At 39.8% G+C, this 23,092-nt stretch overlaps 1 protein-coding gene across 2 annotated transcripts in view; it reads left to right on the top strand.

The window, feature by feature from the left end:
* atad2b (ATPase family AAA domain containing 2B) overlaps nt 1-23,092 on the top strand; it is an 86,838-nt gene that overhangs the window by 44,893 nt on the left and 18,853 nt on the right. For both annotated transcript variants that reach the window (XM_008398289.3, XM_081602203.1), the window contains exons 25-26: nt 7,073-7,768; nt 9,146-9,276. In XM_008398289.3, coding sequence (XP_008396511.2) covers nt 7,073-7,768; nt 9,146-9,276 — 827 coding nt within the window. The remainder of the gene's footprint in view (nt 1-7,072; nt 7,769-9,145; nt 9,277-23,092) is intronic.

The raw sequence follows: 23,092 nt of genomic DNA, 5'->3' as shown, positions 1-23,092 counted from the left end.
AAATTTTGTTTAGTCATGCTAACTCGGCGCAGGAAAATACCTCTCAAATAGTCTGTCATTTATATCTCAGTAATCTTTAAAATGTTGCCTTCTATAATGGTTGTTTTTACTTTTTCCTTCACGTAAGTCTGAACATCTACAACAAATGCTCGAAATAATAGCACAATTGTATCAGCATAATCTCAGGTTCAGGAAAATCCAGGCTTTGTTTAATCATTTTAAGTTTTACTGAAACACCAAACCGTAGGCTTTTTCTTTTTTCTTTTTTTTTTTTTTTTTATTAGGCTTTTTCTGACAACACTCCGTAAAAACCAATTGCTTTGTAGATGTCTTCTGATGTTTGTAATGGAAACTCAGTCACATCAAGGTGCCACTCTTGGCTGTAGCTGTCAAACTTAACATTCACATCTCTTTCCATCCTGTAAACGTGAAAAATTAAATCTTATGGTTCTCCGGAAAGCCTAGTGGCCTTTGACCAAAAGAAGTGAGTATCATGTCACATTTAGTTCAAAGTATCTCTGATCATTTGTATGAGTTTCAGGTACACTTATTTTAAAGGAATTGTTGGAGGGACTGAAAATGGTGCCTTTAGGTACATTTTCTCAACGGAAGGCAAAACGTTTCCCTGTTAAATCCTTTCTTTTTGTTTGTTTGCTCTTATTACCAAACTTATTACCAAACTAAAAAAAATCAGTGTGAGATTAAACTACTGCAATAAAACATTAATTTCTTCTAAGGCGTTTGGTAGAATGTAGTACTCAGGGATCCGCTCTGGTTGCTTCTGCTTGAAACAGAATAGTTAAATTGGAGCTAAAGCAGATGGAAACGGTTTCTAATACTTTCTCACTTTGTTTAACAAGACACGCTTTAAAGGATACATTTTAATTTGTGGGATTTCTGAAACAATTTTTCCCCGTGGCAACATTTGACTCCCGTTTAATTCCTGGCTCGCTTATTCCACCACTGTACGCATTTTTTTCCCGTGAACCTTTGCACAATATGCGGTTATCTGCCTGTGGCGGAGAGCAGGTTATGACAGTACCTCCGTCTTTTCAGACCCACAGATCTGCTTGCTGAACATTGAACAGAACATAATACTTGCAAAATTGCACAATAACAATATGTGGGGAAAAATAAACCTGCTGAACTCTGTTTGGAAACACACATTAGAATACATCTTGTACATTGCTTAATTGCTTTATTCTGGAGATAAGTAGAAGGTCCATCTCCCCTTTTATGAGCGTATGCAAATCGGCATTCATCACAACAAGTATTTATGGGGATTTTACAAGCGTTAATGTACTGATGAACCCTACGCTGGCGTAGGGATTTACAGCACGAGACCACGTCTTTAAGCTTTACATTCGCTCTTGTTAAAATCACATCTGCTGATGAACGGCCACATTAAAGTCCACGACCGTCTCCGTTTAGACCCGTTTAATAGTTTCCCCCTGCATGTACTCTAAAGTGTTGGCCTAAATAGAAGTTCAAAAGAGGGAATTGCCAAACAAGAAATCTCTTGAGGCAAGGAAATAGTTTTCTTTTTTTTCTTTTTTTTTTTTTGTATTTCCATGGAAACGCACACATAAATTCAGCAGTGAAAGAGGTAAATGGGTTAGTAAACAACAGACCATCTGTCCGGGCGGGGTTGGGACCCTTTGGTGTGAAATGGATTATTGTAGGTGCTGGTTTTTTTTGTTATTTTTGTTTCTGTTTTTTTCCCTCCAACACTGGGGCTTTGCTGCTTAAATCTATCTTTGAATTTATTTTAGGCCTCGGTTAGTTAACAGATTTAACCAATTAAAACACATCTTGTGTTATTATGTGAGATTGTTTAAGTTTACCTTTAAGATGGAAAGGGGAGTCAAATGTAAAAAAAAAAAAAAAAAATTCTGTTTTGCTAAATATTTGCCTGAGTACAACAGTTGTCACCTGTATTATTTTTCCTTTACAGCAGATATTTAAATGTTTAAATCAGTTAAAATATACTAAATCACCTAGTCGAGCTTCCCTTAGTCAACCTTTTCTAAAAGTATTTATTTTTTATAATTGTTTTACTCCAGCATTTACATCTGCAACTTCTGTCTTTCCTACAATTTTTTGCTGTTGATATTTGCATCAGCTGCATTCATTTTTTTAAAGTGGGAAAGCATTTGTATTGATCTCGCTGACTGTTGGATTAGCGAGGCGAGTTCATTCAGAGTGCAGAAGATTTACACGATTTTCTGAATTAAAATAATCTTCTGCAACGACTTAGTATTTATGAAACATGAGCAGATACTCCTGTGCCAAGAGTATCTTAAGTTTTCCTTCACAACCGGTTGAATTCAGAAGTCACCTAATAAATAGTTGGTTTTATTTACGCTGAATTGTAAATCTAGATGTCTGGATGTATAATGAAGACTGAAGAGAACCCAGCAGGTAGTTTGGGGCGAAAGCGGAACACCTTAAAGACCAAGTCACATTTTACGAAATGCATGACAAAATGTCGACGACTACATTTCTCTTAAACGGAACGGAAAGAATCAGTTCTTAAGTTTGCGCCTTCAGCCACATCTCTAAGCAACGGATCGAATGCGCTGCACACTTTTTAATCTGCCGTATTAAAGGCAAAAATCATTATTTAGAATTCGTTCCACTGCACAGTTTAAGGATTCACCAAGGTTGGGGGTTTAATTGAAGAATGAATCAGACGAGCGCCGACAATAATGTGCGTCGAGGCTGTAAGGACAACTAAAGCACGCCGCAGAGCGCCGTCTGTGGGTGTCACCGGTCTGACTTATTTATTTAATACCTGCATAGTGGCAGTTGGGAGAGAGGTCTTATCTCGCTTCTGCTTTCTGAAGCTTTATTTTGTGCGTGTGTGAGAGGGGGGGGCACTTTGACAAGTATGTGTAGCGGCGGCTTGAAAATTTGTGCTACTACATAAATCTTGCATAGGTTAGGCACTTTTAATTATAACAAAGTGCTCCAGTTTTCTTTCCCTCCATCCCAGCCCCATCAGCATATCTCTCTTCTATGGTCTCCTCTTCATGCTCTAACAATTTTCATACATTATTTAAGAGCTGACTATGACGAGTCATTTGCTGCCACCCAGACTCACCTTTGCATCCCCGAGGAGCCTGTCGCATAGCATCCAGCGGCGATAGCTGACCCCTGCAGCACCCTTTTATTTCTTTTATTAAATTTTTTTAGCCGCGTTGTTGATTAATTATTGTGTTTTTGCGTGAGGGAGGAATAAGAGATTGTGGTGAGTGTGTTTCCCAGTGAAGATGTTACCTGAAACTTGGCCACTATAGCCGTTTTTTTTGTTTGTTTGTTGTTTTTTTTTTAATAAAATGCATATTTGTTGAATATATAAAATGCATGAAAAAATAAACAAGCAAAAATGAGGGAAGTGAGCTCAACAAAACCAAGAGATTACTGATGGATGTTTTCAATAACGTAAAATAAGAAATTCTGGTCAAAAATGAGAGAAAAAACATAAGCTCGCACAAACTAAGAAGCATCACTTTGTATGATGCCACTGTTCAGAAATACCCAGGATGCCTGGCCTGGTTTCTGTCTCTTTGTTATTGCTTTATCTGTCTGTCTCTCTTTCCCTCTCTCCCTCTCTCTCTCTCTGGTGCCTCATTGTTATAGCTAGGAAACTATCTCATGTGCCAGTCAACCCTGAAGACCTGTCTGCCTCCTGTATATCATACTCTCATGTCTACTTCCCTTAGATAAGATCAGGAAGAACCAAAAATGAAAGCAGCATCCTACCTTAAACCCCTCTCCGCAAGCAGCCTCAGATGCTCTGAAACCAGCTGTAGGCGTGAAGGCCAGTGTTAGACGGGGAGTCGGGTTCGTTTTCTGAACTTCCAGTTCTGCTTGGTTCGTCTGTAGATAAAAACTCCATATTTACTTCCTACCCTCTGTTGCTGCCCGCTTCCCTTTTTCCACCCTTTTCTTATTTGCTCCTTTGTGCCCTTCTTTCCTTTCTTGTGTGCCCTGCTTCCTGTTCCATGTTGTGTACGTCATTCTTTCCTTTCTGCCTTCTTCCCTTCTGTCGCTTCTTGTCTATTGTCTTTCCACCAATCACTCCATTTTTGGAGAGTCTTTCCTGCATCTTTCCTTTCCTTTTTTTTTTGCCATTCTCTACCTTTTTCTGTCTTTCAGTCGGCTTGTCTGTTCTTCCTTCCATTCCTCCTTCCTTCCTTTGAGTGCTTTCTTCTTTCTCTCCTTCCTCTTCTCCTTTGTATCCTTTTTTTCCTTCCTTCCTTTCTCCTTTGTGTCTTCGTGGTTCTGTTCGGATCTTTCTGTTTAAAAGTAGATTGTTCTGTTTTTCTTATGTGGTGTGTCCTTCCTTCTTTCTTTTTCTTTCTTCCTTCCGTCCTTTTTTTGTATACTTTCTTGTTTGTATCCTTCCTCCTTGCATTTCTTCTGTCCTTGCATTTCTTCTGTCTTTTCCTTCCTTCCTTCCTTCCTTCCTTCCTTCCTTCCTTCCTTCCTTCCTTCCTTCCTTCCTTCCTTCCTTCCTTCCTTCCTTCCTTCCTTCCTTCCTTCCTTACTTACTTACTTATCGATCCGTTTAAATCCAGATTGTTTTGTTTTCATTTTGTGCTGTGTGTTCCACTTTGCTTCGAGGTGTAATTTCAGTCCCCCTGTGTGTCTTTATACCTTACATGTGGAACGGGTGGATGCTTGTGTGTAATCGAGAATGCAGTAAAAATTTTAGTGCAGCACTTAAGTGCATTTTGATGTGAGTTTAAATAGTCAATGAAGGATGGGCGTTTTCTACGAGTGCACCAAAAGTTCATGCGATTTTAATCCTCACTGACTGCAAAGAGAGGTTAAAAGGTTAAAAAGCAGCATAAAATATATTGCAGGCACAAACGCACTACTGAAATACTGCAAAAGATCATAGCGAAGTGCTTTGAATTCACCATGTTGGACAGTGTAATGCACAACGGTGCCTTACAAAAACGTTTGTTTTTGCTACTTTTCGCTTTTGTCAGGTTGAGCGCGTTTAGATTTTATCGGCTAGATTCAATTGAAATCATTGTAAATTAAAAAACAAAACAAGGACATTGACTCTAAACATTCAGCCAAAGTTACAGAGAAACGGTTTGGGTCAAAGCGTATTCAGGCGTTAGAATGGCCCAGTCAAAGTTGAGGCCTAAATTCAGTGAAAACTAGAAGCAAAATGTGATTTGTAACAAGTGAGTACACTCTTGTCTTCTGGTAGTTGATGTTTCACTAACTTTTAGACCTCCAGTTGTTTTGTCTCAGTTTTCCAATATTTTTTTCTTCTTCTTCTTAATGGACTGCAGATAAACAGCCTGTAGTAATTTGGCACTATATAAATAAACTAAATTGAATCGTGTCAGGGCAGGAACCTTTATTTGTATACAAGTGCACAGTTATCTTTTCTCAATTACTTGAAGGGATCATGATCATTTAGCACGTCATTGATTTTCGTATCGGCAGACTCGGATCATCCCACTATCCTCTGACAGGATCATAAAGGTTAGCACCTTATAGATTTAATGAGTCTGTCATGCTGTGGGGCTGCGGATTTGTTTATTTCTGTATACACACATAGCAGAAGTGTGTGTCACAGATGCAGTGTTGTGCTGTTGTTTTTGTTGTTAATGTAAAAGGAAAAAAAAAATCTTTTGTCTTTTTATCATTAGTCTTTGATTTAAAAACTGTTCCCTGCCAAACTTCCTCCTAGTGTTTTTTATTCCAACTCTTTCTGCAGCTGCCCTTCACTCTGACTTTGATCCTTTGCGTTGCATCTCTCTGTCTCTGTGTGTGTGTGTGTGTGTGCGTGCGTGTGTGTGTGCGTGCGTGCGTGCGTGTGCGCGTGCGCGCACCGGAAAAAACAGCAAATGAAGTCAAATGCCTTGAAGCTTCACTGCGTTTAACATTCTCGCTCGCTGTGACAGCTTTACGGCCTTTCCCAGAGAGCAGGGCTTGGTTTCCCTCTCCACTTAAAATCCCAAGCAACATCTGCCGTCATTAGTGTTATACATGCACACAGCTCCACCGCTGTCCCTGCTACTCATTATTTATTTCCCTTTGATGAAGAGGGCTAAATGTTGCACGTAGCCGGGCTGACTGCTAATTTTACAGCGATCAGAAAACACCTGTAAAGTATTTTACAGTCTTCATGAGACTTGACACGGTCGTAAGTCTTAAATTCACATACCTAAGGCCTTAGAATGTCATCATTTTTAATTATTTATTTTTTTAAGTAAGTTTACCTTGAATAAGTTAGTCACAGGTAGGACTAAATGATCATGAACTTTGTATTTTCTTTTCTCACTGCAGTTTTCCGTCAGGCAATAGGTTGAGTCACACGCAGAGGTCCTCATTGCTTTCTGTGACTCACTGCTAACATACCCTTGCTAGCTGGCGTTTTTCCGTCTATCATGGGGAAGTGCAAATTTATCACCAGTTGGCTGGACGAAGTTCGTACATTTCTTTTGAGATATATAGCTCGTAAATTCCATTTACAATGGTCTTAAAAGGTTTTAAATTTGTTTGTGAAGCTTGTCCTGTCGCAATAAATTAATTAATTGCATGCTAAATTAAAACCAGCTCAATAATTTTCATTTACATGATTTATCTCTTTTCTTCTACCTCTCTTTCTACCGAAAAACTGTCCGGTTCTTTGGTCTGAACTAGAACTAGAACTTTTTTTTTTTTTTTTGGAAGAGCAATTTTCATAATTTGTTTTATATATCATTTCTGTTATTTTTGTTTATTTATTTTAGATGTTTAAAATGTCTTCAATTTACAGTGTCAATTTTTTCTCAGAATTTAAAGATGTTAAGAATGTGTTTTTGCATTATTATGCCATTATCATTGTATTACATGAAAATGGTTTCAAAAGAACAATATTATTGTTTATGGCTATAGCTTTATCCTCACATGCCTCTGTGAAAGCTGCAGAAACTCTGCCTCCAGTTCAAACTGATCTGAAACTGATGGAAAAACATAAAATAAAGGATTGGTATAACATTAAAGAAGGGTGGGAGCATTTGATTAAGATTTGAATCTTGTTTGTTTTTCCTCCTCTTAGATCATCTGAAGAGGAAGATTTGCAGGCGGCCATCTTGGAAGCGCGGCATCATACGCAAGAAGAAAATTTACAAGAAAGGAACAGAGGAGGAGGAAGAGGAGGCGGAAGCTGCAGTTCCCAGTGACTCGTGTTTGACACAGGATGAGGAATCGTCGTGTGACACTCCAGGTCCCCAAGCCAACGGTCATCATCCGCACGGCCCGTCCACAGAAGAGGAAAGCTCCAACGAACCCCCAGTTGTGGTTGAAGGCAGAAATGACGCAAAGCCTAAAGAGGAGGATGCGATGGCGGCCAAAGAAGGGCGAGCGGCGACCCCAGAGAAACGCACAGAACAACACCGCCTCTGTGGCACTCCTCCGCCCAACTCGGAGGAGGGTAGTCTGGCCAAGCAGGCCGACTTCCAGCCTTTGATGGAAACGATCAAGTCGTCAGATGCTCAGGTCCAGCCTAAACAAGCGGAGGTTTCACAAGTGGACTGCATGAATGGGACGGAGTCGATGGACAGTGTAGATTTACAGAGCCTCAAGAGAAGCAACGAGACCGACACAAGAACTCTTCCGAGCTCGGCTGAAGGCTGCAATAAGCCAGAACAGGAAGAGCACAAAGACAAAAATGTGAGTAAGCAAACTCAGGAGCAGCATCCCCTGGATGACGGCGCGGTTACACAGACTGTTGAGGAGGATCAAGGGAAAGAAGGTACGTGTGTTTCTCTTTTGCGCAATTTCTTGTGCAGAAATCCTTTTTATCCTCCCGGCTTTCGGTCTGTATTTATGCAAGATAATATTTAACGACTGCAACCGAAAAGCGTCTTCTCCGTTATATCCTATAAAGTTGCATTACTTCATACGCATCGTTCCTGCTTCTTTTTTTTCATAGAACACATGTCAAACTTGAAGCCCGGGAGCTAAAAACGATTCGCCGTAACTTATGTGGCCCCCTAGACTCCAGAGGGCCACATAAATAGCACCAAAAATATAACAAATGTATGCTTATATTATATTACATCAATCAAATCATAGCAGTTTTTGTCTGTATAGTGCCAAATTGCTTTAATGTGAAAAAATGTTTGTTATTTAACTTTAAGAATCAGTGGTGACATTTTATGTCATTTTATTAAAAAAGAAAAAACTGAAGAAAACAGACTTGGATCTTCCGGTTGCCTCAAAAGTGTGAGATTTTACACACTATATTACACTGTTAAAGAAAAAAAAAAAACTTTCAGAAGGGCACTTTTTTTTGTTTAGTGGTTAAAAAAAGGAGGCACTCTACCACCACCTAGTGTCTATCTCCGCACTTGCGTACTGTTTATTTTTATTCACATTTTAATGGTATGTTGACATTTTTTATTAATACATTCTGCCGTGGAATCAGTTGCCCATTATTTATCGCCTATAATATAATACATCCGCGGAGGCGCATCACTTTTTTTTCCATCTTCATTACATGGGGTTGATTCTTAAAAAATTTTATCATTTTGAATCATTTCGTGAACTGAATAGAAATCTTTCAGGCTACGTGTTCAAATATCGAACCTTCTCATTCGAGAAACTCCAGAAGCCTTCCCTTCCTGTCTTCCACCTTTTGACCCTTTCGTATATTGAAATAAAAATCTAGTGTTTAAGTTAGAAAATGAGCCAAAAGTTGTGTGTTTGGTTACGGCCGTGCAGTCTGCGATGTGCTAAGCTGAGGCCAGCTGCATGACTGAGGGAATGCTGCTGATTAAATATGGTTAAGCCGTCATAGGATGGCACGATCACACAAGTGGATAAACAAACAAACTGTGGCTCCTGTCTCTGGAGATAATTTAGCTATACCACCTCCACTCCCCACACAGGCAGAGCTTCTTTTTTTTTTTTTTTTTTTTTTTTTAATCAAAATAACTTTTTTTTTCTCCAATTGTCATAAATGGGCAAGAAGAAAGCCAAAAGGTGAAAGGCAGATAGTTTGTTCCATAAAATATGGTCCACTTTGTGCTTTTCAATCCTTAACAGCACGAGCAATTCGATTTCTTTTTTGGCAACAGTCAGCGCATAAATGTTTCTCCCCATCAGTTCGGCATTGTTCTTGTTGCAGATGATTCCCGAGAACAGACGAGCAAGTCCATCACGTCGGAGCCGCTGTTGGCGCCAGCCGGGAGGATGGAGGAAGAGACGGAACCGGCCCTTACCTACCCTCCGGTGGTGGTGGACCACCAGCAACTTCTGGTAACCATCTTCTCAGTCTTCCTTCTGCAGGCGACGCAGGAGTACACCAAATGAACGGAGGAAAGATTGAGAATCTAGTAGATTATGCGTCAAAAGCATGATGTTTTCATTGTTTACAAGGCAAAATTGTGGAGGACTTCAGTTTGAAAGCTGACGATTGAAGTGATTTGTTGACTCTGCTGCAGGTGTTTGAGGTCGTTTCAACGCAGATTGTAATTTAACCGTAAATCCCCTGCTCTAACAGTTTAGTGGAGTTAATATTTTTTTTTAAAAGCATTTCCTTCCTTTTTCTTAATTTCATACCAAAGTGTCTCTGTCTTCATTTTTTTGTGAAATAGAAAACAACATCACTTACTGTTGTTAGCATTGCAGTGACTGGTATCAAAGGAAATGTAGCGAGGTTATAGATCCTGTGGCTTTCGCAGATTTAATAATAGTTGTATAATTAGAAATAAAAGAAAATCCCTGCAGGCGCTCCAGGCTTGACTGTGCTGAAACGTATCCTAACCCCCTTATTTTACCTGTGAAAGGGCATATATAATAAAGCCCTTGTCAATAGCTAGAAAAAAATCCAGCTGAGACATTTTCACCTCCACACAACTTCCTAATCCTGTTTTCACATTACCTCAGAATTGGAAAGAGAACTCTTTTTTTTTTTTGCTCTTTATTAACTGTGAATTTTTATTCAGCGATCAGAGTTGACTAACTCCAGAAGGAAATAGACTAATAATACACCACCATTAAACTCTCTAATTACGTGTATTCCAACAAAGAGAGCGAGGCTTATTTTAAGGATCTGGAAATTGTAAATCTGTGTTCATCATTAAACATGTACACACACACGCACATACACACGTTAACAGAAGCTGACACCACAGAGATAAGCAACAGCTGTGGAAAACGCAATCAAATCCACTGACAGTGAAGTTCCCGGCTTATAGCGGCAGTTTGACAGAGCAATTTAGAGTTGATTATTTCTTTTTTGTTTTTTGTTTTTTTTATTCATCTCAACTTGTAACAGCAATCTGATGTTTTAATAACCTTGGTTAGATCAATGCCGTTACCCTGTGGTCAGGCTGGACTCTTATAGATATTTTCCCATCTATAGTCAACGCAACTTTTTGGTTTAGATGGTGTGTTGAGCGCCATTAGATTGTCTCCACCTTGTGCCTGTAAGTAGACCTGTCGCAATAACCAATAAACCAATAAACCAATAAAATCACATAATAAGTTAAAGGGACCGCTATAATTTCCATTTGCATAATTTTTTTTCTCTTTTTTTTTTTTTTTTGAATGACAGTTTTGTTTACAGACTTCATAATCCATTTTATTTGTAGTTTCTGTTGTTTTGTTTACTTATTTTCCATATTCAAAATGTCTTCCAGTTCCAGTGTTAAATGTTCAATAGAATTTAAAGTTTATTGATCTTTAGGAATGTGTTCTTACGTTCTTATGCCATCACTAGTGCATTACATGAAAATGGTCTCAAAACAACATTATTGTTTATCACAAAAACTTCTGGAACAATTTCTCGTGACAGACCTCCGTGTAAGTCAAAACGTTGAGTAAAGCTCTTACCTGCACCAGTCGTTGTCGTGTCGGCAGGTTCTCCTGAGCTGTGGAAGACGTGGTTGTAACGTAAAAACATGAAAAGTACGGGAAGGCAATTTCAACGCACCGTGAAGGAAATGCAAACACTTTTGAACCCTTCAAGGTGTATTTTGACTGTATTTTTCTGTTTTATTGCTGATTCTTACCTCGGTTTTGGTGCGTTACAGGTGCGCTCATAAAGCGATAATGGTCTTAAAAAGCAATTGATTGTAACTGAGTGATGCATCATAAATTTATCTTAAGGCAGGCCTGAAAAAACTGAGATGTTTTACCTTACTGCTGTGTATAAGCTAGTCATGGTCATTTTACCTAGAATCTCAAATGTTTTTTTTGTGTTTTTTTTTTGTTTTTTTTTTCAAATTGTCTTCAAAAAGAAAACTGGTATAATGTGTCCTTTAAGACCTAAAGAAATGTGAAAAAAAGAAAAGCCTTCTAAAACCAAATCCTCTGAATAAACTATAGATATGAAATAAGATCCACTTGAGGGTTAAATTTTAAACTAACCATGAATTATGGAGCCTGCCCTCTCCTTTGTTCATTAATATTATAATAAGAGCAGCGTGCTTCTTAAAACAGCCGTGCCCGCTTGAGAAGCACGAGAAAGGCAGAAGCATGAAAACGTCACCGGGTTTGAAATGGAAACTCATGCATATGATTTATTGAATCTTAAAACTGTTATAACACCAAGATTGTAGCTTTGTAAAGCTGCAGTCCAAACTCCACCGCCCCCTTTTTGCTCGATTTTTTTTTTTTTTTTTAAAACCTGCTTCCGTTCTGAGACCTTGAAGGATGTAATGGAAGCGGATTGGATTTTGAGCGCAGCCTGCAATTTGAGGCGTAATTGTGCGACTCGTCGTAGGAATTCTCCTCCAACAATACCTATTGTTCAGGTCGTTGTAAGAAATCCACATTATTTGACGGTTTGAGTTATTTTCGCTGAATAACGGTCTTCATGCTGCACACGCTGTAGTGCTGCACCGGCAGACAGTAATCCAACAAATAAAATATTTACCTCGATGAATTATAGAAACGACGAAATTCGAAAGCCACCCATTCAGTTTTGAATTTGTAAAAACAAATAAGGCTTCGGAAAGCAGGGAAGGTGTCTCTGCGTAACGTCTGGATGTTTCTAGATTGTCTCTGTGGCGTCGGGCATTGAATTTTAAACTCTACAAAACCCTCAGACAGAGGCTGCTTCATCCCAAGGGCGGAACACCAAAGCCTCAGATGAGTGGAGTTGTGTGTGAGGTCCAGTCCAGCAAAGTTTGCACCGACCTCTACATCGGTGAAACCAAACAACAGCTTCATGGCACAGCAGGATGAAGCTCCTTCTGGTTAAAAACAGCAACTCCACACACATGCTCAGATACAATTATATATAGAATGTGTTTTTAAACTATTACTTTAAGGCAGCTTTTAGGAAAAGAAGCAGAACAAAGTAAATGATGCCACTTCCTGTTGGGAGGCTAGTTCTCACAAACCGGTTTTTGTGAGAACCCTTCATTTAGCTGTCATACCAAAAACCGTCATTACTCATCTTAGAAACTTTTGGTTTTTGTTAACAATTAGTCTTTTGCTTTGGCATACTTTTTAGATATCTTTGTGTACGACTGTTGCTATATAAATAAACTCTCCTTGCCTGCCAAGTAGAAATGTACTGATCACACATTTTGTTTGCCAGTTTCAGCTCGTCGATTTTGTAAATCTCTGACCGGCTGACGCGAATTTTAGCTGACTTCGACCGAATTAACAGTAAAATATCTATAGTAAAATACAGAAATTATTTTCCTCAAAACAGCACAAACAGAAGTAGTTCTGCACATAAAGCCTGACTAAAAACAGCAACAGTGTATTTCTTCTCTCCTGAGGCAGATTGGAATTTTTTTCTTTTTCTTTTGCGCACTTCAAAATGAACAAGATATCAAGAAATTACAAAAATCCATTCAAAAATAAATAATATTTGAGGGGATAAGCTCTGATTTAATGTTTTAGACATTCATTCGTTTATTGTAAATATAAATTAATTAGCGTGTTGGTGTGAAAACAATGTCATATCTTGTGTTTGAGAATCAGATGGCGTTACACAGCTCTGGAGTTAAACAAGGTTTAGGCCACAAAGTCGGAACAAGCACAAAACGACGACAGGAAGTGACTGCTCACTGTCTATAGCAATTTTATTAGTTATTAGCAAAATATAAAGCATTTACTGTAAACATCAGTCTGTGTATATTCCTTACTTTAATGCTGACATTTTGTTGAAGATCGCTGCATTTCTAAATCCAGCCCGTTTCCTTAATTAGATGGAATTAGACTCCTTTGAAGAGGGAAACGGAAAGCACCTTGTTTTTCCACATTCGTCTTATTCAGTGGAGTCCCATCATGTTTCAAAGTGCCAGGCTGAACATGCCTGGTACTTTGAAACAGCTTCTGTTTCAGCTTCTTTGCTTTATGAGAGCCGATTTATCACCATCTCACTGATGCTGGAAATGGTTAAAATGAGTCCCCTTCAGTCTGTAACAGCATCCGCTCTGAAGAGGAGCACTTATTTCTGACCCATTCAGAGGGTTTCATTTCTCGTTTTATTTTTGATTGCTATTGCCAGCTGATTTTTTATTTTTCTTTCTGTAGATCTCTTCATAAAAGATGCTTTCAAGAGAAGGTTAATTACGAAAGGAAGCAAAGAATATCACTTTATTAGGTTCTTGAAAAAAAAATTCCTCTTTTATATTTTGAGAGATGGGACTATATGTGAGGAAGATGGAGAAAGTAGACTTTTTGGGTGATCAACCAAAGTCCACTCCGCATCTCTATCCTGCTGAACTCAACAGACGGATAGCTGCATACGCCACACTGCAAAAACTCAATCTTACTAGTTTTGGCACTGGGCAGATTTTCACTTATAACTAGTACTTTTTTTAAACTTAAAACAAACTTCTATTTCTTGCTGAAAACTTATTTGTAAGTTAGTTTGGTCTCATTTCAAGTATTCTAAAACATTTGCACTAGAATCTAGACAAAAAATACTTGGTAAGATTTTTTTTTTCCTGCCCCCGTCCCCACAGTTTAGGCTTATCCTGTCGTTTTCCATTCATCCCGCGTTGATGCCAGCGTCTGTCAAAACCTCATCTAGCGTTAAACCATCAACTTTCTTGAATTTAGCAGGGACCCAATTACCAAAGCGGCCCATTTTTCACAACTCCCCATCAGCAGGTGTTGTTCTTGTGAGAAATGCAAAGCAAACAAGGCTATGACTCAAACATGAGCAACTGTCGGCTCCGCCGGATCTCGCCTCCCGCATGGCCGGGAGATGCTGAAGTCGCGGTGGAAGCGTCTCGGCTTGTACTTTGCACTGTCACGCTAGGGTCCCACCTAATACCCCAAGTGTAAATTGGAGCCTCGGCTCAGCGGGCTCCCCTGACAGCACTTCCCGCTGATCAGATGTGGGGGTTAGTTTTTGAGAGCTCTGTGTAGTGTAATTGGTGTAAAAGAAGTGTTCCTCTGACATGTGCTTAGTCCTCTCCTGCATGTTCCGAAGTGACATCCAGCTATCAAGCCATTATCTAGTGGCTTTTTACACATGTCCTGCGAGGAGGACGGGGGGCGGGGACTGTGTGTGTGTGTGTGGGGGGGGAAGCGGGGCGCGCAGCTTGTCTTGCGGAGACTGAATTTATCTTTCAATCTGATTGACAGGCTTTTTAGTCGGCTTAATCTTTGTTCTTCAACCGGCCGCCCCTATGAGCAGCCACACACACCACTAATCTGGGGGCTTATTTGTTAGCATGGGAGAAGAAGGGATCTATCTTAAAGAAGCAGATTGTGAATAGTGTGGACTGTGAATAATTGCTTTTTTCTTCCCGGGCTTATGGAACAAATTGAATTTCCGGTGCACAGGATGAGAGTCACCGTTTAAGCAGATTTTTTTTTTTTTGGCAGGACCGGAGCTGGCGCCGTGCCTGATTTGTGTTGGGGCCTGCAGTAGGAGGCACACTATTCCTTTTCTCCTCAGTTGTATTCATTGATTGTGGAGGGCTCATTATTCCTGACTTTTAACTAGATTCAAGAGAATCTGAAATACAGTGTCTTGCAATAAAAAAGAGAGAGAGAGAGGAGAAGGTTGAGGATCAGACTTCTGGCACTTTTTCCACATTTGTTACATTACAGCCACATACTTAAATGTCTTTTATTGGAATTTCTAGCCGTAGACCGATAGAGTAGCATGTGATGTGAAGTGGAAAGAAAAATTATGCCTATTTTGTCCAACTGTTTTCGCAAATATAAATCTGAAATGTGTGGCTTATGCCTGAACCTCCTCTCATTGTTTTTGGGTACATCTTCACCAGCTTTGGACATTTAGAGACCAAATTTTTTTTTGCCCCCTTTCTTCTCCACTAAGAAGCTGGAGCTCAGTCGGACTGGATGGAGACAGGGGGGCTGTGAATCTCGCCAGATTCTCATTTAAATTAATGTCTGGACTTTGACTTGGCCTTTCTAGCACATGAACATGCAACGGTTGTTTGTTTTGATCCGTCATGTAGAATCTCCCAAAAATACATAAAAATTTGTGGATAAAATTAGCACTGCAACTAACAACTGGTTAGATATCAATTAATGTGTCAATTATTCTGACAATTAATTCAGGGTTTCCCCCAGAAAACTTGCTAAGGGCTGTGGTCGGGGCGCCGAGGCGGTCCACTGGCGGTCCACCGTGTTTTTGTATTAAAAGATGTTAAGTAGACAATAAAAGTAAAAATATCACTGGGTAACTATATGTTATGGGAAAACATCATCAGTGAACTGCTATATAAACCCACAATTAGTCTTAAAAACAACTAATCAAAAAATCCACTTCTGTTAAATCCAAATTAAGTCAGTGGCTCCATCAGGCCCCCCAGAGCTTCAGGGGCCCCATAAATGCTAATATTTTAACATAGACCACAGATGTATAAATGTAGCATTTGTTTATTGAGATTATCAATGCTGCTAAATTTGACATAATGGTTTCAACAGTGGTGGAGAAAGTACTCAAAATATTTACTTAAGTAAAAGTACAAATACACAGTCAAAAATGTACTTAAGTAAAAGTCAAAGTACCACATTAACATTTTACTTAAGTAAAAGTAAAAAAGTACTGGCTTTTAAAAATACTTAAGTATTAAAAGTAAAAGTACTTGCTGAATGCATTGCCTAATCACTAATATCATTAAGTGTACCAATCGTATTTAATTTTAATACATCAGTAATGTGCCATTTTAATGAACAATGCCACAGATAAAGCATGTTTTTATTGAGTTTACTCTGTAACATAGTTTAGACTTAGATATGTGATTCTATGCATCATAATTTCAGGGATGGAAACATCTTGTCTCCTGTCCTAACATAACATTGACTTCACTTTTTTTGCCACACATTTATTTTGAAAGAAATCCAACTGGCAGAGGAGGACATGGAACCAAGGAGCCTCGTAGCAGAGTTGTAGTCTAGACCACTGAACCCAAGACCAAATCAAAACCAGCACCCCGTGCTACATGACAATAAAATTAAGTGCACCTATCAAAATTGCTTCTCAAATTGATCTGAAAGATTCACTTTCCCATAAAAACACCTAGATATTAAATACTTAGAGCTGAAATAAATTTAACCAGTGACAATTAAAACTCTTCATTCTGTTTTGCTTTCATCTCTGTGCCACAATACACAGAGGTCTCCTGCCATCCCTAAAAAAAATAACACCCTGGGTGGTTGCCCATATTGCCAATGTCAGAAATTGCACCATTAAACATAGCAATTAACAACGCTCAACTATGAACACTGTCCAAGGCCCAATAAGCAACAAGTAACCAAGCAGGAGGAGCACCGTGACTGTTCTCATCCTCCCTCCTGCTGCAACGTCTGCCACCATGACAGGTGATGAAAACAAAGAGCAATGAGCATGCTCTGTGTTCTTACGTTCTTGTTTTATTTATTCGCCAATTAAATATAAAGATATTTTAATGAAATAAAATAGCTACTGCAGTGTACACAGAGCATTACAAGAACAAAGAACGGCTCTCAGTGAGGCTTCAGTACTATAGGACTTGGTCAAGATCCGTCCAGAAGAATCGGATCGTTCCTGAATGTCATATTTCTATATTGCACTTTGGTCACAGCGTTGTCCCATATATGCAACACCTCAGCCAACACCTCCACACAATAATTTAGCGCATGAGTGACAACTTTTTTTCATCGCAGATGCAACACCTCTCAGTCAATACAGCTAGCTTTGCTAGCATCACGTCCACAGAGCTTACCTTTCTTTAAGCTTTCCTTCCAAGTGACGTTAAAAATTGGACGAAGTTCCACCGTCTGTGAAAGCGAAGCGCTGCTGATTTTACATGTCGCCATATCTTATGACTTATGCAGCGCTATTATATTACTGACGCTCAGAGGAAACCACTGCGCATGTCTGGAGCTCCGCGTGCGAGTAAAGGTGGAGCCGATGGGTGACAACAGACACTAAGTCACGTTATTGCTTGGATTTTACGGCGCCACCTTAAATCCTTGAACTTCACATTTTAACGGAAAAAAAGAGCAACGCGACTTGGATGTAACGAGTAACGCGACACTTTGTAGAAATGTAGTGAAGTAGAAAGTACAGATACTTACTGTAAAATGTAGTGGAGTAAAAGTAGAAAGTACCCATTATTAAATCTACTTAAGTAAAGTACAGATACACGAAAATTGTACTTAAGTACAGTAACGAAGTACTTGTACTTCGTTACTTCCCTCCACTGGGTTTCAACATATATAAATTAAAATACTTTAAATTATTTAACATTTATATGTCAGATTTTAAGGAGCTGGCAAGTTTACTTTGTAGAAGTTCAAAGAACAATATTCATAGTCAGATTGATTTGTTACCACAGCTACAATCTGATGCTGTGAGTTTAATCTTTCAGTTTCAGCTCCGTTTGTTCACAAATGCAATTACCGTATTTTCCGCACTAACCCTAAGTCATATTCTGCTCCAGGCCTCATACACCCTTGGACCGGCCCTTCATGATGAGTTAAATCCGCTGCACTGCGCACAAATGGGAGATTTAATTCAATGCTGCTAATGTGGTTTTAGTAGCTCTTTCATTTAATGTCTGTTGAGTTTTTAACAAGGGGACACAGAAACTATTTTGGTTGGTCGAGTTTCTGGACGAGTTTTTCAGATGTCCGGTGGCCGCGCGCATTACCTCTGTTTGACTAAGTGGGCAAAACATTTGATACGGTTTGGTGCTTAGTGTAACCGGAAAAATAATACTAGAAATAATAATAAAATAATATAAAATCAGCGTGATGCGTGACTGCGAGGAGAGCGCGAAAGCTCCTCACCGGGTTAAACCTGCACGATGAGTGATTAGCACTGGGTCGTTAACCACTAACGCACCGGCTAACCGCGAACACAGACCTAAACTTTACAGGGAAGACGGGGCCAAACGCTGGGCAGCGTGTTGAGATGTAAACGCCGCATAATGTTTTGTTCACAAATATACATCATTCTCCCCGCTCACTCAATGCACCTCTGAAAGCGCGACTACAAGTTATTCCTGCTGTTCAGCTAGAGCTGCGCAACCAGAGCTAACGTGGTGGGTTTAAACTCTTACCTTAATCAATAACTCCTCATAACTAATCATAATTCCTCACAGGGGGTTGATGTAAATATCCGTAGCGGTCACCCTGTGTAAAAGGAGGAGCGTGGGATCCGAGCTGAGGTTAACTTTAGACATCCAGCTGCTGCAGCGCGCGAGGCAACGCGGCTTTGAATGCATAAACTATAAACATATCTTTTAGGAATAAATCTGCTTTGATAGTGAAACGCTTGGAGCAACAGAAACACTTGCAATCCGGCTTATAAAAGAAAATTTTTTAAATTTTATTTTATTTTCCTTAAAAAAAAAAAAACTAAAAAAAAAAGAGAGGCTTAGCCTGGCGGTGGCGCTTATAAAGCATGGTGGGCGACCAGGGGAAACCCTGTAATTGATTAGTCAGATAAAAAAAAAAAAGTTGCATTGTTCAGATTTTTTTAAATTCTATATTAGAAATGCATTAAGAGATGCAAATAAATATCATTTATTTTTTAAATTTGAAAATAAAAATTGTATTGACAAAAATGCAAAAACGTAGCATACCTTTAGTGTACGCTTGATCATTTGTAGCAAAGGATGCAGCTAAACATAGATACAAATAAGAATTTGATCCAGGTGAAGCTAAAGCTATGCAGACAGGTTTTTTTTTATCTCAAGTGCAAATTGTATATATATTTTACAGTTTTGACTTAATTACTCCTCTGAGGACGTCATTCTTCTAACAAATGACCTTTTGTAAGTTTGACACTCCAGTTAATGATTATATCAATAGTTGATTCATCACAATTGCTACTAACAGGTTAGTTTAGCAGACCTCACCATGAATTGCTCTTGGACAGAGAGGGCGTTGTTTCATTGCGGCGCCATTATTTGTTCTCGTCGGCTTGAGTAAAATCAAGTTTTTGTTGCTGCCAGTTTCACTGAAATGACGCTTGATGCTGATGATGCCGTCTGGATCAAAATGAGTTCCTCAGCACGAATAAATGGATCCCGCTGCTTGTTTCTCTCCCTCCTCGAACCGTCTCTCATTCTCAGCTGTTTTCTTTCATCGAGATTCAGACACTTGTCCACAGATGGGCATGGAGAAGTGGTGCTGAGGATTGCAGATGAGAACTCAGAAACAAGATGTCCAATCTGGGACCCGCTTTTTTTTCTTTCTTTCTGTTTTTTTGCTTGCTGCATCTTACCCAAGAACACACACACAGATTATGGTGCTTTTATGCAACAAAAAAAAAAAAAAAAAAGCTGGTGTTTCTGGTGGCTGGCACAGCGTGAAGTCTTTTGGCTTGATGCGTAGCGTTTAAAAGCATGTCAGGATTTCCTGTTTTAGAGAAGCCTGTCAGCATAAAAAGGAAAAAAAAAAGAGGAGCTATTTCAGTTTGTCATCTTGTTTCATTTTTAGCTCTAATGACAGCAGGGGCCCCTCTAGCAAAGTGGCCAAGCCACATGTCTGTTGAAAAGAAAACGGCATAATAGCAGTGCTGGTCTGCGGCTTGGTTGTCAATAAAATGGCATTTGAAGTGCTTCTTTTCATTACATTCATTCTGCCCGATGTTGTTGACAGTGCTGCTATTTACATATTGATTTGGTCACATAGCTGCACCCCCCCCCCCCACTGGCCTTGTGTGTGGCAGCCAGGTGTGTCAACACCTTTTAATGTAATCGTAGAAATCTGTTATTGCTGCCATTTTTGCTTCGCCGTACTTTCTCCAAACCTACAGTTTGACTCATTATACCCTTTCGCAACACTTGCGCCCCTCTTGAAACTTATTCCACCTTCTCCCCGTGTAATCTTAAGATCTGGAACTCCTGATTAGTCGCACACTTCTTGAAAATGACATTTTGAATGCTTGGCTTCTCTTTAAGTCGACCCCATGTTGACGAACAGTCGGCGTGCAGTCACTCGGTGTGGAAGTAAACGCTTTTGTAAACCAATCACGCTGAGAGAAAGGTAGAGTGGGAGGCGGAGGGAAAGCAGTGTTGTCAACTTGCTTTCACGTTTTATGCATAAACAACAGACTGAAGGGTTGGAGGCATTATTGCCTTGCAGTTATTACTTTCAGACCTATGTTGTCTTGATCATTTACCATGTTAAGTTTTGTGTTTTGATAAGGTTTAAGAAGATCACATTGATGAAACTCAAAAGTCATTACCTGCCGATCCACAGAATATACACTGCTCAAACAAATAAAGGGAACACTCAAATAACACATCCTAGATCTGAATGAATGAAATATTCTCATTGAATACTTTGTTCTGTACAAAGTTGAATGTGCTGACAACAAAATCACACAAAAATCATCAATGGAAATCAAATTTATTAACCAATGGAGGCCTGGATTTGGAGCCACACACAAAATTAAAGTGAAAAAACACACTACAGGCTGATCCAACTATAATGTAATGTCCTTAAAACAAGTCAAAATGAGGATCAGTATTGTGTGTTGCCTCCACGTGCCTGTATGACCTCCCTACAACGCCTGGGCATGCTCCTGATGAGGTGGCGGATGGTCTCCTGAGGGATCTCCTCCCAGACCTGGACTAAAGCATCCGCCAACTCCTGGACAGTCTGTGGTGCAACATGACGTTGGTGGATGGAGCGAGACATGATGTCCCAGATGTGCTCAATCGGATTCAGGTCTGGGGAACGGGCGGGCCAGTCCATAGCTTCAATGCCTTCATCTTGCAGAAACTGCTGACACACTCCAGCCACATGAGGTCTAGCATTGTCCTGCATTAGGAGGAACCCAGGGCCAACTGCACCAGCATATGGTCTCACAAGGGGTCTGAGGATCTCATCTCGGTACCTAATGGCAGTCAGACTACCTCTGGTGAGCACATGGAGGGCTGTGCGGCCCTCCAAAGAAATGCCACCCCACACCATTACTGACCCACTGCCAAGCCGGTCATGCTGAAGGATGTTGCAGGCAGCAGACCGCTCTCCACGGCGTCTCCAGACTCTGTCACGGTGTTCTCTGGCAAATGCCAAGCGTCCTGCACGGTGTTGGGCTGTGAGCACAACCCCCATCTGTGGACGTCGGGCCCTCATACCATCCTCATGGAGTCGGTTTCTAACCGTTTGTGCAGACACATGCACATTTGTGGCCTGCTGGAGGTCATTTTGCAGGGCTCTGGCAGTGCTCCTCCTGTTCCTTCTTGCACAAAGGCGGAGGCTGCTGCTGGGTTGTTGCCCTCCTACGGCCTCCTCCACGTCTCCTGGTGTACTGTTTTCAAATGTTAAGTATTTGTTGGTTTATTTATTGTTCACCTTTTTAGTCTTAGAGGCACTTTTACGTATTTGGTCGACAAGTTTTGTGTTTTCAGCCTCCATTGGTTGGAATTTAGTGCCGCGCCTTCTGGTTAAGTGACATGTTGGCGTGTTTTTGTTGTGACTTGCTGTTGAAAGGTCTGATCTCTTACAAGTCAGTGAATGCACCATGCCGAAGCTCCATCAGGTCGGAGTAACAAACACCTTTTAGTGTAGGTGCCATTACTGAAGCTAACTAGCTTGCGTGTCAGCAAAGCGTTTTAGTCAGAGATGATGCTAAAGTCAAACTAAAATGTTAAATCTAATTAATTTAAGTTTCTTCTTAAAGGGTCAGATCCTATTGTCCAGATATTTTCTCACACACAGTGTGATGTTACTTCTGCTCTTTATGCCTGGAGAGCAAAAATACATATTTTTTTGAATGCTCTTCAATCTTCTTGCAGATTTGATACCCACATCTTTTGGGACCAAAATTCTTATCCATGTGTCTCTATATTAAACATTTACCTCCAGCACTTTTAAGCCTTTCTGCTGAGTTTGATGTCTCCAGCCTTTTCATTCTGTTTGCACTATATATATATAAATATATAAATTCCAGGAGCATTTTCTCATAATACATGGGCTGTCTGCAAGGCTTATTGCATGGTCAGCATGATTCAAAACAACACTTTTCACACCACGGCACACATAAATATTACACAGATTACATTCCACATACGAAGAGCAAAACGGAGCCGCGTTCTTCTTTAACTGATGACATTGGATCTCTTTATCTTTAAAATTACATGTTCCCACATCCATCTAATGAAAGATCGTGTTGCTTCCATGGATTATTTGTGTTCTTTATTACTTTCTTTCAGAAGACCAAAACAGTTTGTGGCTCTTGCTACTTTTTCCCTGTCTCTCTCTCCGTCTTTCTCAACAACTATATTTGAGCCATCGCTCTAACCATATTTGATTTGTAGAACTTAACCTTCCATAAATGCGTAAGGGTTTAAACGTACTGAGCTCCCCCTTTATTTAATTATCACTATGTGCTAAGCTGGGTAGATGGATAAACTTCATCAGTCAGCTTAGTTCACCAGCCAAGGTCTTCTCGCTAAATCAAATTTTCAAATGCGCAAGGAAAGGCACTTATTAAACGCGGATTGACTTCTAGATTATTTCTTCAGGAAATAATCTAGAAGGATTCGATCCGTCCGATCCCCAGGAAGCCCGCTGAAAGTCTCGGAGCTCCGTATTGATCAAAAGTAACTCCTTTATTGATCTTGGCGCGGCGGTGACTATGATAACATTTCGATTTATTATTTAATTCCATATATTTTCA

Source organism: Poecilia reticulata, chromosome 21 (genome assembly GCF_904066995.2).
Source record: "Poecilia reticulata chromosome 21, P_reticulata-male-v2, whole genome shotgun sequence".
In the NCBI taxonomy this organism is placed as follows: domain Eukaryota; kingdom Metazoa; phylum Chordata; class Actinopteri; order Cyprinodontiformes; family Poeciliidae; genus Poecilia; species Poecilia reticulata.
Note: the sequence above shows the minus strand (reverse complement) of the source record. Positions and strands in the feature narration are given on the sequence as shown.